This window comes from Diprion similis, chromosome 2 (genome assembly GCF_021155765.1).
Source record: "Diprion similis isolate iyDipSimi1 chromosome 2, iyDipSimi1.1, whole genome shotgun sequence".
In the NCBI taxonomy this organism is placed as follows: domain Eukaryota; kingdom Metazoa; phylum Arthropoda; class Insecta; order Hymenoptera; family Diprionidae; genus Diprion; species Diprion similis.
Genome location: NC_060106.1, coordinates 13,928,756 through 13,944,513, shown reverse-complemented (window position 1 = coordinate 13,944,513; position 15,758 = coordinate 13,928,756). Strand labels below are relative to the sequence as shown.

Genomic DNA, 15,758 nt, shown 5'->3' with positions numbered 1-15,758 from the left:
GCGACTGCACGCGTCACGCTGCATGCCAAAGAAAAAGAAAAAAACAGCAACTTTATACAACGCGAGCATGTTTTACGCGTTTCTTCCATGCGTGTTTGCCGCGCACAAAGTACTCGTTTCTACGGCGGTAGAGTGAGCCTGCGCATGCGCGGAATGCAGAAAAGAATACTTTCTAAGTTCTAGGAGTTAAAAGTGGTCTTTTCTGCACTGCGCGCATGCGTTGTCGCGAACAAATCTACCGATACGCGATCTTAGCCTCAATTTCGGCTGACCGGCAACTCATATTGCAAGCTTACGCTCGGCTCGAAAAGTCCGAGTTTGCCTCTTTGTTACAGAATATACTTTGTTCGGAAGGGAAGGCTTGATGATCCGACGGGTTATTTCAATTTTCTTTGCAGACACGTCGAGCGACCTACATTTTTTAAAATTCTCGAGGAGTGCGTTTATTTGAGAATTGCAGTGTGAGTACCGAGCGGGCGGATCAGACGGCACAAGGCAAAGGTGTGGCTTCAACGCGCCTCATATCCTATACTTATAAACGCGAACAAACTCATCGTCAGCCGGGTGTGCCTTGCGTTATTAAGGCTTTGTTCACGACTGTGGTTTGAAATTATTTACGGATTTTAATATTTCGGTAATGCAACGTTCAAGGATGCGATAGGACGCAAGAGAACGAGCGCTGACTACGCGACGTCGTAGCCATAGGTAATAAAAAAAATATCGAGTGTATAGGCATATACATATACGTCTATGAAATGTTGATTACATACTTGCTGAAACGCAATAAAAATAGGATTAACACGAATTACGCGCGGGTAATATCGTTTCGGTGAGTTTTCATTTGGCGGAATCCGATGCGGATCATCACGGGTTTTATTTTCGCGTTTATTGCTCTGCCTCGAAATGTGACGAGTTGCGTCATTGCCAATTAAAGGCGACGTATTTTAAGCCATTGTATTTCCATATACTGTTTGCACATCGCGTAATTACTCGGCGATCTGGTGATCAGAGGTGCCGCAGATGGGATTTTGTATTGTGTGCTAATTAAAAATTGTGAAAATAAATTACATTACGCAAGTATTGTCAAATCGTAGTTTTAATCGAAATCGATTGAATTTATTATTCACTTACACCAGCCTGGCAATTTGGCAACTGCTTTTTCGGACTAAAGAGTTCTTCCACAGTCGCAAAATTGTGCGCTCTGGAGTTCCTTCGTGATGAAGTTATTATGTAGGTACTAGCTAACGGAGGAACGGGTTCTCCGAAGTGATCATCCTGAGTAGACCGCGGTAAACGAGGCTACTACGGTGTGTCATAATATGGTCCAGTGCAATATAATGGCACACCATACAAGGTATAGCCGTTAATACAACCGCCTGTAGGCCAGTAGGCGGTGGTGATGATCCGTAAAATCAATCAGAGGCTCATAAAAGTGAAATTGCATACGTATATTCATCCTACCAACCTATTTAATTTTTTTAGATATAGATGTAACTTAACAGTAGCTATTATACATATTAGGTTATTATAATATAAATAACGTCAGCAATTAGGTCGTAATTTGCAGATATTATATTTTGTCAAACTTTGTAGTGCAGAATTAAAGTGAAAGTTAGAGGCAGATTTTAGCACGCGTTTCAGATTCTCCGCAGTAAAGCATGCTCACTTGCCTGACTCGAAATTCAGTATTTTCCTAGACAAACCCTGCAGGGATGTGACCACGTGAGCATTGTTACAGATCACAGTAGGCATTTTTATAATATATTCACGCATATTCTGCAGATGGGCGTAAGAGACTACCGAATGGGTGAACAGAGCTAGCAGACTACTCTCACTAGTATAATAATACTACGTTTAACCTTAGCGCGTCTGAAGGATCGATATTCTTCTGATGTATCACACACACAGCTTCGTCAGCTCGTCTGTATCAGTTATTCTCAATACTTTCATACCTTTTCTCACTACCCATAATTGCCTTTGTCCCGGTTGTCTTTGCGCGAAGGGTTTTCCACCGGGCGCGTCCCTTAATTCTTGAATCCATCCAGGTACCGTATAACCGCAGTACATACATACATCCAAGTGTCGGTTTATGCCGCATAATGAGCCCATGTTACATACGTCTACCCATCACAGGAATGTGTGAACACAATGCCCGTGGCTCGTGACTGCTATTCCAGTGTGCATCACGTGCTGACGGGGAGGGCGAGATGAAGGGAAGAGAGGTCGACGAAGGGGAGGGGAAGGGGACCTTGGCTCGAGGGTGAGGGAGGGGGGATAGGACTGCGCTTTGATGTCGCCGCCGTCGCGGGGGACAGATATTATCATCGTATAGCGTATACGTACAGCCAAGCTCCTTCCTCCAGGCCTCCTACTTCGGCCCTCCTCCGGCCCCGGAGGCCCTCCCGCCGAGGCTCGTCCCCGCGTTCGTTTGCACGCGCGATACCCGCGGACCGAGGAACGGACCCGGTGACAAATCTATCCCCGATGGCGGCCGCGCTCGAAAGATCCCCGAAATCCTCCTCGTCGAGTTTGGTGCCCGCATAACTATGGGTGTCTGCCGCTGATCGAGTCCTTTCCAAGCCTTGACATGTTACAAGATTAGAGCGAGCTCTGTAGGTATAGCAGTGAGTTTTATATCCCTGCAATAAGCGAAATATGTTGTTTTGGTCCGACTTTTTTTTATTTGCCAATGCTTATCGTCAGTCTTTGAAAATATGTATGTATGTACGTGTAACAGGCAGTGAAATTGAAACGCTGTTAGACTCATTTTTATTGGTTAATTGGTATTGGTGGAAAGTTTGAAACAAATGCGAATTGTGCACTGTTCGAAGTAGACTAAGAATGGCTTGGATCGTATTCGAATTGTTTAGGGTTTACTAAACTCAATCGATCAGCTTTTGGTCTTTTCTTGTATTATATGACGCGTATTACGAGATCGTGAGTATCGCCTTTAAAATCGTACTTCAGTGTTTATAAAAGCACCGATATGTTTGTCCATGGAGCGTGAGGTTTAACAGCTTAAAGTTATTAGTTACTGTCTTAAATTGTTGGCTAATGTGTATACTCAGGTTCGTTCAATTAGGAACTAATACTCAAGCTCGTTAATTTAGGAAATAATAGCTAACAATAATTAATGAAAAAAATACTATCGCCGTTAATAACCTTCTAGGTATGCCTGTGTTATATGGTGTCTCAATTTCCTTCCGTGCGCCATTCATTCATCCTCAGGTATACCTACCCAGTATTTAGTCCGGGAGTCGAACTCGATAATTAGTCACGTCCATCATCGGACGTAACGGAAGCTTTCGTTCGAAGTGCCACTCGGTACGGCATTCCTGATGTTTATATGCATTTCAGGGCGGGGGTTTCACACCGAAACAGACATTCAATATCTGCGACGCAGTTTCAAACGTTTGCCTTTTCTGAAATGTGGATGGATCGATTTCAACGCGGCATGTCGAATCTGACTTTACTCGAATCCTCTTAGCGGTGTAAAGTCAGACATTGCAATATTGGTTTGAGGAAGTCAATTAATAGTTCTTAAACTGCGCAGGGCCTTACGATTTGAATAATATCGACGGGACAGGTTTCCACAAGTAAAAAAGTAACGAATAGCAGCCATTACGTTTTACCAGTAGATACGATACTTTATTCTTAGGGGGGAAATCGTATGGTTTCTCTGATTGTTGCACAACCTATGTGTTACCGGCAAATTAATTCTTGTCAACATACCTTCGCATAATAGGTATTATATATAGGTAGGTATAGGTATGATGTTATACGCGTATAGAAGTCGAGGATCGTGACCACTTTGTCAGTGCAAGGTTTTTGGGCGTGGCATTGGAGCGAAAAGAAGATGAAATGACTTTAACGAGGGAAAGCTATTTTGGTGGTTTCGAAGTGATGCCTGCGGGCAACGGGGACTTATAGATGAAGGGGCCTGATGGGGCTCGCCGGATATACATAGTGCCGTGGGCCCCGGAGCCTATTTGTATTGTTTTCCCTCGTCGGGCATGTCGCGTTATCTCGAAATCTGCGCTGTCGTCCGGCGGTCCTACCTGGTAATTCGCCACCCCCTCGATCGGGTTCGTTATCTGGGTGCGGTCCCTGTGTCAGGGCTCTTAGCTCGCAGCGTTCGCCCGTTCGTACTCCACGAGACTGTTGCCCGGGTGGATGTGACAATATTTGACGCGAGGCGAACGCCTCGCAGCGATAGCTACAGTCTGTTTACCCTTGTAATATTCCTCGGAGGTACCATAGCCTGTTTGTCGAGGCTTTGTTTCCGCTAGTTTCCGTTTCCTGTGTTATCGCCGCCCGGCAAACATGGCGGCACCTCTGATCAGATCTCCGAATCCGCGCGTACGGCTGCAGAGAGATCTCTATACAACCGACGATCCTGGAATGTGTCTCTCGATCCTTCGAATTCCAGACGTAATTTTCTATTCCAACGATACCACGCCACCTCTGCGGTATTCTTTCATCACTGTATCTTGTATGCATACAGCTCTGATAGTTTGCCTGCGATGTGGTTCTCTTGAAAGAGCTTGTGCTTCCTCCTCGAGTACGTTCATCAATTCTTTCAAAAGACTGACAGCGCTCCGAACCTCTGTCTGTATGAGCAGAAATATTGTCTTCATCTCAACCAGAATCCAGTATCGATGTATGATAAAATGTGCCGGTTGTCGTTGTCACCACTTTTCCTCGTCAGTGTCTGGAGAAATGTGTGATCTTTGACCTTTGTCACGATTTTATTCACCATCACATTTACGTTATATGCATAAATGCCAAATTAGGCACTTTCATCGATAATTACCAAGGCGGTGTAACGGGGAATCGGACTCTTCGGTGCTTCGTGATAACAGCTTATCTTCCAAAATGGTCAAGCTTCATCGCAATTAACCTGTTTGTTATTTATCAGCGGCAGCTGGTGTATTGGTTGAGTTCTGATCGCGCTACTATATACTCATCCACACGCAGAGACCTAATACTTATATCCAGTTTGTTTTCAACTTCAGCTCCCGCCGTTCGTTGAATATCAATAGCTGGGTTATGCGTGCATGGATGCGTCTCGATGCCTATGAAGGTGACGACATGTGTGAGGCATTATGCGAAGATGTATAAAGTGGATCAACTGTATCAGATGTCATCGCAGCTTAAGAAGAAATGTCTTGAGTTAGTAACGCTTATGCGCACGGTTAAATGGGCTCGGAATATTACAAGCATAAGTTCACGAGTATGCGTATATGGGTATAGATGTTTGAATAACTTGCATTCAACGACAGCTCAACTATACATGCGTGACTTTATCCATTATGTAACGCTGAATAGGAATCGCCTTGACATCCCTTAAGACGTCGAGGGAAAAAAGAAGGAAAACAAAACGAAAGAGAAAATAAAGTGGAATGAAAAAAAAAAAGAAATGTTCATTCTACTCCAGCTACGGCACGTCATATATTAACTTGTCAGTGTTTTATTTCTCGTATATACATACTTCTAATTCTTTTATTTTTAACATCACACCTCGGAGATACCACATAAACTGAGCACCTTTTATCTTCTCTGTATTTCGCCGACAAGTGTATATATAAGCTGTCGTGTACGCAGGACGTTCGCGGTCCGGAGCAACAAAAGCTCGCCTAGATCTTTCGAGGAGGTAATTTTTATGCACATAGGAATGAAGTATACATACATATATGTATTTGATATATGTATAACTCTATCTTCGCTTTACCCTCCGAGTTTATACGTACCTCGCAGGAAACTAAACGATTCGGAAAATTTTTCATTCGGATGATCTACTATAATTAAAGAAAAAAAATGGAATACTTGCGCACGTTCGATTTTGTTCTGAAGAAAGTGTACCGCGTTAATTATTTGTGAACGAGTTTTATGTATATTTAAGTAGGTATACACTGCGTAATTAACTTTGGCATGAAGAGACAGGTGAAGTTTTCAAGACTAAAACAACAGTAACACCTACGGTAGAGTTGGGATTCGTTATATAGTTACGAAGAAGCTGTAGTATCTAAGTTTATTTTCGTAGATTACAAGAATACCGATTTTCAGCCTATACGCCTCTCAAATCGCACCCAATATTGACTCTGCCTGAATTTAGGATTAAGTATATCTATATATGTGATAACCGGTTGACTAAAATCACGAATGACTAGAATCAGAACATTCGAAACAAGAATGCATGCGTGTATTGAAATATTTCAAGGATGATGGGATTTTGAGCGTATTAAAACGAATGGCGAAAGAGATTGCGGTTTATTGATCTCCAATGTTGCAACCCCGAAGTGTACCGAAGTCACATTTTCAGGACACGGTGTAAAACGATCGAGACTACACGTGACTGCATGAGCTGTCGGCTGCACTCGAGGCGAGTAGATTCGCTTGCCGGAGACTTCAATGCCCGCAACAATAATATACATGATATAAGATTTTTAACGGAGAGCAGGAATGCGACGTTTCTTGTCCGTACATAAAATGATGGTCATTGATATTCCCCCCTCCTGTCACAATCAGTGCAGTAGGTGTCCGTCGAGCGTGATACGCTGGGAGAAGCGGATGATCACTTAGACCCAAGTGCCGATTCTGTTATTACAGGATGCAAACGAACACCCTGTACGTCTCACTCGCAACTCTCCGATTCGGCGAAGCTTATTCAAGCCTATCCGTTGCATCTCGCTGGGCGTACGGAGTGATGCCCACCAGCCGTACAAAGTGCAACGTGCATAGAAGGTACATCATATCCACGGACGGTTCATTACGCGAGATATCGTGGTCAGGTCGGTGGCCGCGGGGGTCGCGGGGGCGGCAAGTCGCCCGGCGGAGCAATGGCGGAACGAGAATCCTCTCGGCCAGCTCAATGTTCGTCGCCCTCTCTTAATTTTGGTCCGCAGACAAGCTCTTCGTTTAAGAATGAGCAGGACGTCTTTGGAAAAATGCATAAGAACCGCAGGCGACTAGGCTCGTGATATTAGTTATTAGGTATAGACAGTATTATACCTAGAAGGCGAGCAAGATCAAGAGCAGTTGCATCGCGCGTTCGTCCGGCAGCGTCGGTGGCGAAGGAGGATGTCGCGGTTGTCGTTCGGAGACGGACTCCCGCTCGATTCGTAGGGTCCGCGTGGAGGTTCGGAGGCGGCGGGGGAGGCGGCGAGCGGCCCAATGCGGTGATACGGCCGGATCCCGGGGAGGCGGGGCCCGACTCCTGGCGATGGCTCGCGGATGCTGTAGTGGGGGCGGAATGGACCGGCGTCGCTCACCGGGTGGGGGGTTGACAGCGACTACTGTGCATTTCCCACGTGCCCTGGGAACCCTTGCGGCGGTCCGGCGGCCCCCGCAATCTCGCCCCCTCTCGCTCTCGCTCTTGCCGTATCCTCTCGCTCGTTCTTCACGATGCCCGAGAGAAAGAGAGTGAGAGAGAGAGAGAGAGAGAGAGAGACGCCGGCGACGATCGCGGCTCCCAGGGACCCGGGGGCGCGGGTCCGTCGAGTGCTACCTCCGCAGCCGTGCAGGATGCAGCCGCTTTGACTCCCCGCAGGGGCGGCGGGTCCGCGGGGGGCAGACGGCCGGCGTCCCAACCTGACCTCCTCGCGGCACGCGGGGGATGCTGCGACGAGAGAGAGAAAGAGAGGGAGGGAGGGTGAGAGGGAGAGAGGAGTCAGGGGCGGGCCTAGCTCCGGCCTCCGGGAAGGGATGGGCGAGAGGGTTGACGGGGTCCTAGGGGAAGCGACGTGGCCCTAGCGGCAGCAGCAAGGAGCCGGGAACCCGAAGGATTTGTGAGCAACCGAGCCGCTATTCGGCGACCGGCGAAAGGGAGACGGGGCTATTCTCCCGTCCTTCCGAACGGACCTGCAGGGATAAAAAGTGCTACCACGTCTTTACTACCCACTTCCACTACTACCTCACCGCGCGCCACTGCTGCAGCCGTCGGTTCCTCCCGCAGCATCGCACTTATACCACATACCACGCCGCTTCCGCAGCCCGGCTTATACGCGATCCTCTAATACGAACGGAGACCGGGTTAGTTCAGTAGGGAGGTACGGGTCCTCCAACCAGAAGAAGAGCCAGCACCGAGAGAGACCCTTGCCTTACTACACCACCGAGACCTACCGTCTTACGGGTCTACTATTGGGGCTACCAGCTACCAGGAGTAGGTACCACCTCGGGTGGACTATCGGTTGGCAGACCACGCAGCATCAGTTCAGTTCAGTCCGCGCCGCGCACCCAAACGGTTCAGACCTGTCTTTCTGCACGGCTTAGCCGCAAGCTTCGTTTATCCGAAACCGTATCGATCGTTCTACGCACACCCTTGTCGCACGATACGACGCCGATTCTACCGGGGATACTCTACCGCCGTATTCGTTTCGCCTGCACCTACGTACACACCTACCAGTTTCTGCAAAAGATCGCGCGCGAGGCCCGCTCTTCGAGTCTCTCGATATATATACCGACGACCGTCTTCTCGTATGTGATCCACGTGATTGCCTGCATCCGGAGAACAGTGATCCAGAGGTTACACTCAGAGGTTGTACCTGTATCATCCTGATTTTTTTTCCAACACCGGTCTACGCAACGTCGGACTGCGGTTCTTTCGCTACACCGCTTATATAACCAGATACGAAGGAACTTTGTTCGTATCCAGAATATAACGCCGCAGAGATCAAGATCAACGTGATATCCTTTCCGTTGACGGTAAGTTATGGATATTTCGTTTATATACTCAATTATTTTTGCACGTTTCATTCATCAAGTTGTCATTATACGCGCGCGCCTCAACTCGACTTAATATTATATTATATCCTGCCGCAATGAAGTATAGTAACCGTTCTACGAGCAGACGAATGTAAACAGTACGATTTCATTCATAGAAACTGAACACCACCTTCACCACTGCCGTGGTCATCGCGACAACTGCTTTGTATACATTCGACTTTTGCTTTTTCATCATCTATAATTCGAGCACATTCTCGTAACCGTATACAAATGCCTTGTAAGTAGTTCGAAAGTCTAAAGAAACAGATTTTCTGCACGCATGTGGCGGGTGTTCGTTTATTCACCCGCTTTTTAAAATATCGAACGTATTTCAAATTCGATGGCCTTACTCGAATGTACGCAAGCGAGTATGTGGTACATTGTGCGACATCTTACCGCGTTTCCATCTCTCGATCCACGACGACCTCTCGGGTCATGACAATTATTACGGCGGATAAACACCAGCGTATGTAATCGAATACCCATTGACATCGGCAATATTTATATATCTACCGTCCGTAGGGATCGTATGAAATGACCGGTGTCTCGATGTCCGTAAACGAGTATTATAACTATAATCCTACACGTAGAAGTTGTCGAGTAGTGAATCACGTGCTGTTGGCCTTTGTCAGTGTGGGAAAACACGATGTTTACACAGCTCATGTACCTTGTCTCGAAGATATATGTATACATGTTGTGAAATCGTGCGAAGACCGCGTCGTCAGGTTCATTCAAAATTTGACTCGTATATCGATATCGATGTGCTATGAAAGAAAATAAAAGCTTCTCTTCGGCGATAGATGAGCCCGTAGAAAAGCGAGGAAAAATCCAACCACGCGTTCGACATCGATGTTTCACCGCGATCTTAAAATCTTCGAGAAAATCGCCCCGCGCCGCCTCCATTTTTCTTTCGATATCAAATGGAAGGGCTTCCTCCACCCAGGCACCGGCTACTGGTCTCGTGGCGTTGCGATGATCGCACGTGGTTCCCTGCGGAGGGTGTGGTCCCGGGGTCTAAAGAGCTACTGGTTAAAAACCGGTAGCCAGCCGCCAAAGTCCTGGGCGAAGGGCGGCGCACGGTAGCCAAACGGAGAGCTTTGGTTGGCTCTCCTCTTCCGTTCTCCTCGCTCTCCGCGTTTCGACGGCACCGCCACCGCCGCTCGTATATACACTCGACGCCGCGTTTTAACTTCACCTCTACTCCTCATCACGAGAGGAATGAATCAGTGCCGACTTGGCGTTGACGGTTCCGCGGCTAGTCGATGGAGTATCGATCTCGAGTCAAACGACGATCTGCGCTTGGTTTTTCCCGCGTGATCCATCGATCCATCGATCCATCGGGGAAAGAATTGTCGCGCAAGAAAAGGGCTAATATCTCGATTCTCTGAAATTTGCGGAATTTTAAAACGCTGCGAGTGACTTTGAAATTTGGGTTCTTTCGCCGAGTGCAAATTCATCATTGCTCGCGCTACAATCTTCTCCCGCTGACAGTGTCATTGTGTTCACACACGGCTTACGATCTTCGTGTATAATGAGAACAGCTCGCCCAGAGTGCGGGTGGGAGACGATACGCGAGCAAAAGTGGGGGAAGGGACGGCGAGACGCGCGAAGAGGGTGGACGAGGTCCTCTTTCGACGGGGGCGAGTGGAGGGGGCCGCGAGAGGAGAGAGAGAGAGAGAGAGAGAAAGAATGAGCGATCGAGGAGGGGGTGAAAGAGGAGAAGGAGTAGGAGCAGGAGGAGGAGGAAGAAAAAAGCCGAACGGCGCGGCGCGGCGCGTAACGCGGTAGCCCAATTAGAGCTCACCGCCTTCAGCCACCTTTGAAGCCGTCTTTAACCAGCTCGAGGGCTACGCCCAGACCGCTCGCACCTTTTTCGACATGAGTAGACTGTGCTCCGCGTTTCTCAGTGAAAAGAAACCACGGCATGCGTGCCGGCGTTCAGCGGGACAGAGGAAAGGGAGGGGGGGGGGGGGGGGGGGGGAGTGGGGGAGAACGATACCGGGAGAGTCGCGATTTGATAGATCTATCATATCGATGGACGGTGGGGGGTGTGGGGGGAAGACGATGTCGTTGAATGTGTACCAGGAGCGTCACGTGACCAGACGTAGCTATTCGCTTGTTCGCAGGTAAAAGAGGACGAAGGAGAAGTATAAGAAGTATAAGAAGCGAAGGAGAGAGAAGAAGGCCGAGGAAGAAGCTTCGTCCGGCCACGACGTCGTCACCGAGGCGAGGCGCAGTGATCTCACTCGGTGCAGGGGCGACAGGAGGAGACAAGGACGACGCCGGGTCCAAAGAGGGAAGACCGAGAGCGGGGCAGTCCTCCTTCGCACACAGGCGTAAACCGGCACGCACCTACGCGCGCACACTTTGAGGTCATCTCGAGGTGGGGAGGCGATACTCGTTTGGCGATAGAGATAGATAGAGTGGTAGCCACGAACCAGCCCGGCGGTGGGAATTTATAAGGATGTTCGCGATAATGCCCATGGAAACGGAGGGGCACGGCAGGGAATTCGCGCGGCGACAGAAGATGCGCGCCAAGTGCAGCGTCGAGTTCGTGTGCAAGTACTGCCAGCGTCGCTTCACCAAACCCTACAACCTAATGATACACGAACGCAGTCACAAGGACGACGTTACCTTCACCTGCGAGGTATGCGGCAAGTCCTTCAAACGGCAGGACAACCTCAAGCAGCACAGGTAAATTATTTATTATATCTATAATTACGCGTTATATCGATCAGTTATATTACAGCGTGTAACTGTTGCACCGTTCGCGAATATTTGAGATTTTTTGATTTTTTTTTATTATTTATTTTCATTTTTCTCTTTTGCCAGCTCTTGCTTTCATTTTATTTTTCATTTTTTCTCTCTGTCACTTTTCTCGGGTTACATTGTATTGTACGGTTATACGTGTTTTCGGTACCTCCGATCAATTTCGAGCAGATTTTGCATAATTCGTACGTCAATGATCTCATCCTTGTCTTCACGAAAATTCTTTTCTCATACGACAAAGCGTCAAATAATCGATATTGACAATAGAAAATTGACTAGTTTTTACGCGTATTATACCGGATCTATGTAAGGAGCGGGTGTCGGAATCTGTGAAATTACCGCCGGGCAAGTGGAAAAGTGACAGATTTGATAGTGATCGAAATGCTTCGATGGTTTTTGGATTGCCGAAGGAAACTGACGTTATTCGAGTTTCAAGTTTTACTTTTTCGTCTTTTTGATTGAAAGTTTCAAATAATATTTATCGATTTTCATCACATCGAAAGTAAGGAAGAGCCTGTGATACTTATTGATATTCGGATTGTGTACTGATTGTATATAAGTATATATACCGATGAACCTTTAACAATATTATTATACATCTCCCGCACTCGAAAACGCGTAATTGCATCTGCACGATATACATATATTGTAATGCACAATGATTATGCATCCTTTTAGTGGAAAAAATAACGATTCTTCTGGAATGTTTTGGCATGGAAATTTAACCCAGTATCTTTAATATATCTTTCGATATAATCAATTATTACCATAGATTACGTATACTAAATTAGATCAAACGTATACTGGTTGAATCATCTGCTATGTATATAGATGTCTCAACGTGAATATCGTATATATATTGTGGACGATGTGTCATACATATATCGAATAAAACATGAGGCGCGCAACAATTTGTTCGGGATAGATATTTTTAAACGATGTTTCTCTATAATTCGATTCCGCATATCGTTAACATTTTATTAGAGTGTTCATTATACGGGCAGGTCTCTATCGCGGCATCAATGAATACAGTTGCCGGAATGAAAATATTACAGCTGTCACCCTATCGACCAAAATTCAATTTCACACCTTTCTCTTTCCGCGGCAATATATACGCACCTATTTTGTATTACATGCATAAAATTAATCGTTCGTTTATCGAACCTAAACCACGCTGCATACGATTACTTGTACAGAGATTGCTCATTACGATTGAAACAATTTATTCGCTGTCGTGTGTAAAATTTGTTTGCGAAAAAACTAGAAAATCGAAAGAACGTAAGCAAAAGAGGTCGTCGTACCGGACAAAAATAACTTCGTGAATATTTTTTCTCTCTTCAAATGACTCGATACGTCATCTTCAACTCCAGCTGCTGCTCGCTTTGTGTAAAATTCAAATCGGCGTCGCGATTCACCTGCGAATAAAGCGTAAATATCAATTATACGATTTTACATTGCCAAAATAATATTGCAGTAAATGATGAGTAGGTATACGTCGGTGTGACGTTATCACACTGCATTATCAAATAGCTCGGACTTAATGCGTAGACACGAAGAGGTTACAACACTGTGGGAGACAGTGAACCGTTAATCGTTTTACGAATGCAAATGATAAGCGAACTGCAGAAGTAGCAGCAAGAGCAAGAGCAACAGCATCGTCAGCTATATAAGCGTATAGTAGAGTTGGCGTTGAATCGCTATTATAGCCGCGTGTGTTCCTACACAGTAAAACTGGTTCTGATTCCCCGATATTTTTCCCCATACGTATATCATACGTATACTCGTACGTAGATTCGTGTAGGATATAGAAGATGGGTAGCACGTATAGCGAGCATGCAGCCTAATGTACAGCAGTTGGAAGCGACGTATAACCCGTAAATCAGGAGAATAACCAGTGTGTGTTGCATCGGGCATAGAATGTAGGTACAGCAGTACCTACACATAGGTATACATAGGTATTTAGGTATAGGTTTAGGTATAGATATAATGGCTATAATATAAATATAGGTATATATAGGCATATATAGGCATAGCGGCAGGGCATTGGCAATAAAATAAATCTTCGATGGTGGTGATGCTAATGGATAACCGATACCTACCTACAATCCTAAATAGCGCCCCGGCTGCGGCTGTATCATATAATAATATCTTGTATAGAGGTAGGTTGTACGATAGCCGGTATGCCTTTGCAGTGTAACGGAGGTGGTCTTGTTCTCTTCTGTTGTAGATGTGGGTGGCGGTGAGCGGGAGCTCTGAGTCTCCTGCCTTGACAAAAAAACGCACTATTTCCACTTCCACTTTCCACTTTCCCTTCCGGCCTCGCTCTGACCTCCACTCGACCGGCTCCTCTTCTATACCCGATCGAATCTTGTTACTTCTCTTCTCTCGTACTCATTACTCTTCTTAACGTCCACCCTCCCACCCCCGGAACCCGCTACCCGTCTTCAATATTGTCCTATCCTTTGCAGCCCTCTCGCCCGCCTGCGGCCTCTTTGCCTGCATCACCCGCACCTCACTACCACGCACCTTCTTCTTCACCTTCGCCTGCACCTGCACCTGCATCATCCCCAAAACGAATTAAGCCCGCGGCATGTGCCCCCGATTCGGTTTACTAACCCTCGCACGGTCCTCCCATTCGACATCGAAGAACCAACCCTCCTTATGGTCCGATTTCTGCCGTCTCTGTTCCAGGAGCATTCACTCCGTCCCTCACAAGGGCTCCAACGGCTACTCAAATGGCTATTCGAATGGCTACTCTAGGTATTAGAAGCCACCGCCCTCCTTAGCGCGTTGCTGACGCGAACACCACACCTCAGTCACCATTCCGCGTCGCACCATTTCCACCCTCGTTCCCCCGTCCTCGTCACCCTTGTCATATCCGTACGTACACGAAAGCCGCCCTCCCCCCGCTAAATTCCTCCTCATCAATTCCGGCACTACGTTGTACTTCCCGACGGAGTATCCCGCTGCGAAACGGGATCGCGGATCGAGAGAAGAGGGACGAGAGGGACGACGTCCAGACTCGAGGAGGGTCCTCGCGGATGCGCGGAAGACCAGAGGCCACCTCGAATCGGGCCTTCCTGGACGCGGCACGCCGAGATCAGAGCGGCTGCATGGGTTCGTTCGTCTTCCGCAGCCACGGCTCCGAGAGACGACGGGGTATTTCAAAGCGCGGCTTCCGTCGGCCACGCCCAGCCCTCGGGCGACATCGGGAACCAAACCGTCTGTGGAGCAGAACGGCTACCATATACCCACCAACCGTTCGGCTCAAGCCCGAAATCAGTCTGGAAACCGCCTCGAGGCTGAGCGCACGCGGCTTGTGCGGAAACACCTGCGGTAGCCGTCCGTCAAATCGGGCACCCGGTGCTCTCGATTACAGCGGCGTATGGCGGGGATGTTCTTCTATCCTTGGGGAACAGCCGGTGGGTCGAAGCTCCTGGATTTCGCCGTGCTGCGGATAACGAGGATGCCCCTGCACGGTACGTGGTGTTCGCGGTAACACTTGTACGAGAAACGGGGATCGGCAGGATGCGCCGTATCGACGTGCAGTCGCGTATTTTGGTGTACAGTTTATTATGTATAAAACCCTATAAAGGAAGCAGCTACAGCGTCTCGATCGATTCGAGACTAGCTTTTACGCCAGCTTTTACAAGCGTTTTACACTGACCCGCTAATATAATAGCGTGTAATAATATACACTCGTACCTATATATACATATATACATATATATATACATGCGCAGCGAAACAAACGAGGTGAACTTCTAAACATTTATATGTATATGATATTTTTGGTTTTTATTATTCTTGTTTTGATTTGACGATTTACAAAAAAATCTTTATTATCCACTATCACGGTTTTGCGACTTACAACAGTAATAAATATTGTACAGAAATTTCTCTAACCTCCGAAAAATTTCCAGCAAAAAAAAAACTGAGATGAAGTAGAAAGAAAAAAAAAATTAAAATGAAATTAAACGAACGAAAGAAGAGGTAAATAGAAAACACTAAAACAATATGAGACTGCAGGTGCACTTTGTAAATAGCTTAATATAATATTATACTGTGTTTTTAATATTATTATTATATAAATAATATGATGATATCTTGATTATATTATCTTATAAATATTATTGAATTATATAGATTTTAGTCACTACATAGAGCTCGGATTATAGGCCCTGATATATTATACCTTATATACGTCGGCGTACCCAGTTGTACCT

The 15,758-nt window shown here is 46.7% G+C and overlaps 1 protein-coding gene across 3 annotated transcripts; it reads left to right on the top strand.

Annotated features, from left to right (window-relative positions):
- Window positions 1-7,928: 7,928 nt before the first annotated feature.
- On the top strand, window positions 7,929-14,355 carry LOC124415880 (protein drumstick). Of its 3 annotated transcripts, none has more exons than XM_046896572.1 (3): window positions 7,929-8,703; window positions 10,890-11,457; window positions 14,224-14,355. In XM_046896572.1, exons 2-3 carry the CDS (start codon window positions 11,228-11,230, stop codon window positions 14,297-14,299), a joined length of 306 nt encoding a protein of 101 aa, XP_046752528.1. In that variant the 5' UTR covers window positions 7,929-8,703; window positions 10,890-11,227; the 3' UTR covers window positions 14,300-14,355. The 3 variants fall into 3 exon arrangements, with proteins under 3 accessions (XP_046752528.1, XP_046752527.1, XP_046752529.1); XM_046896571.1 differs by having other exon boundaries at window positions 10,872-11,457; XM_046896573.1 differs by lacking the exon at window positions 14,224-14,355 and adding an exon at window positions 13,760-13,896 and having other exon boundaries at window positions 7,944-8,703; window positions 10,872-11,457.
- The last annotated feature ends 1,403 nt before the right edge of the window (window positions 14,356-15,758 follow it).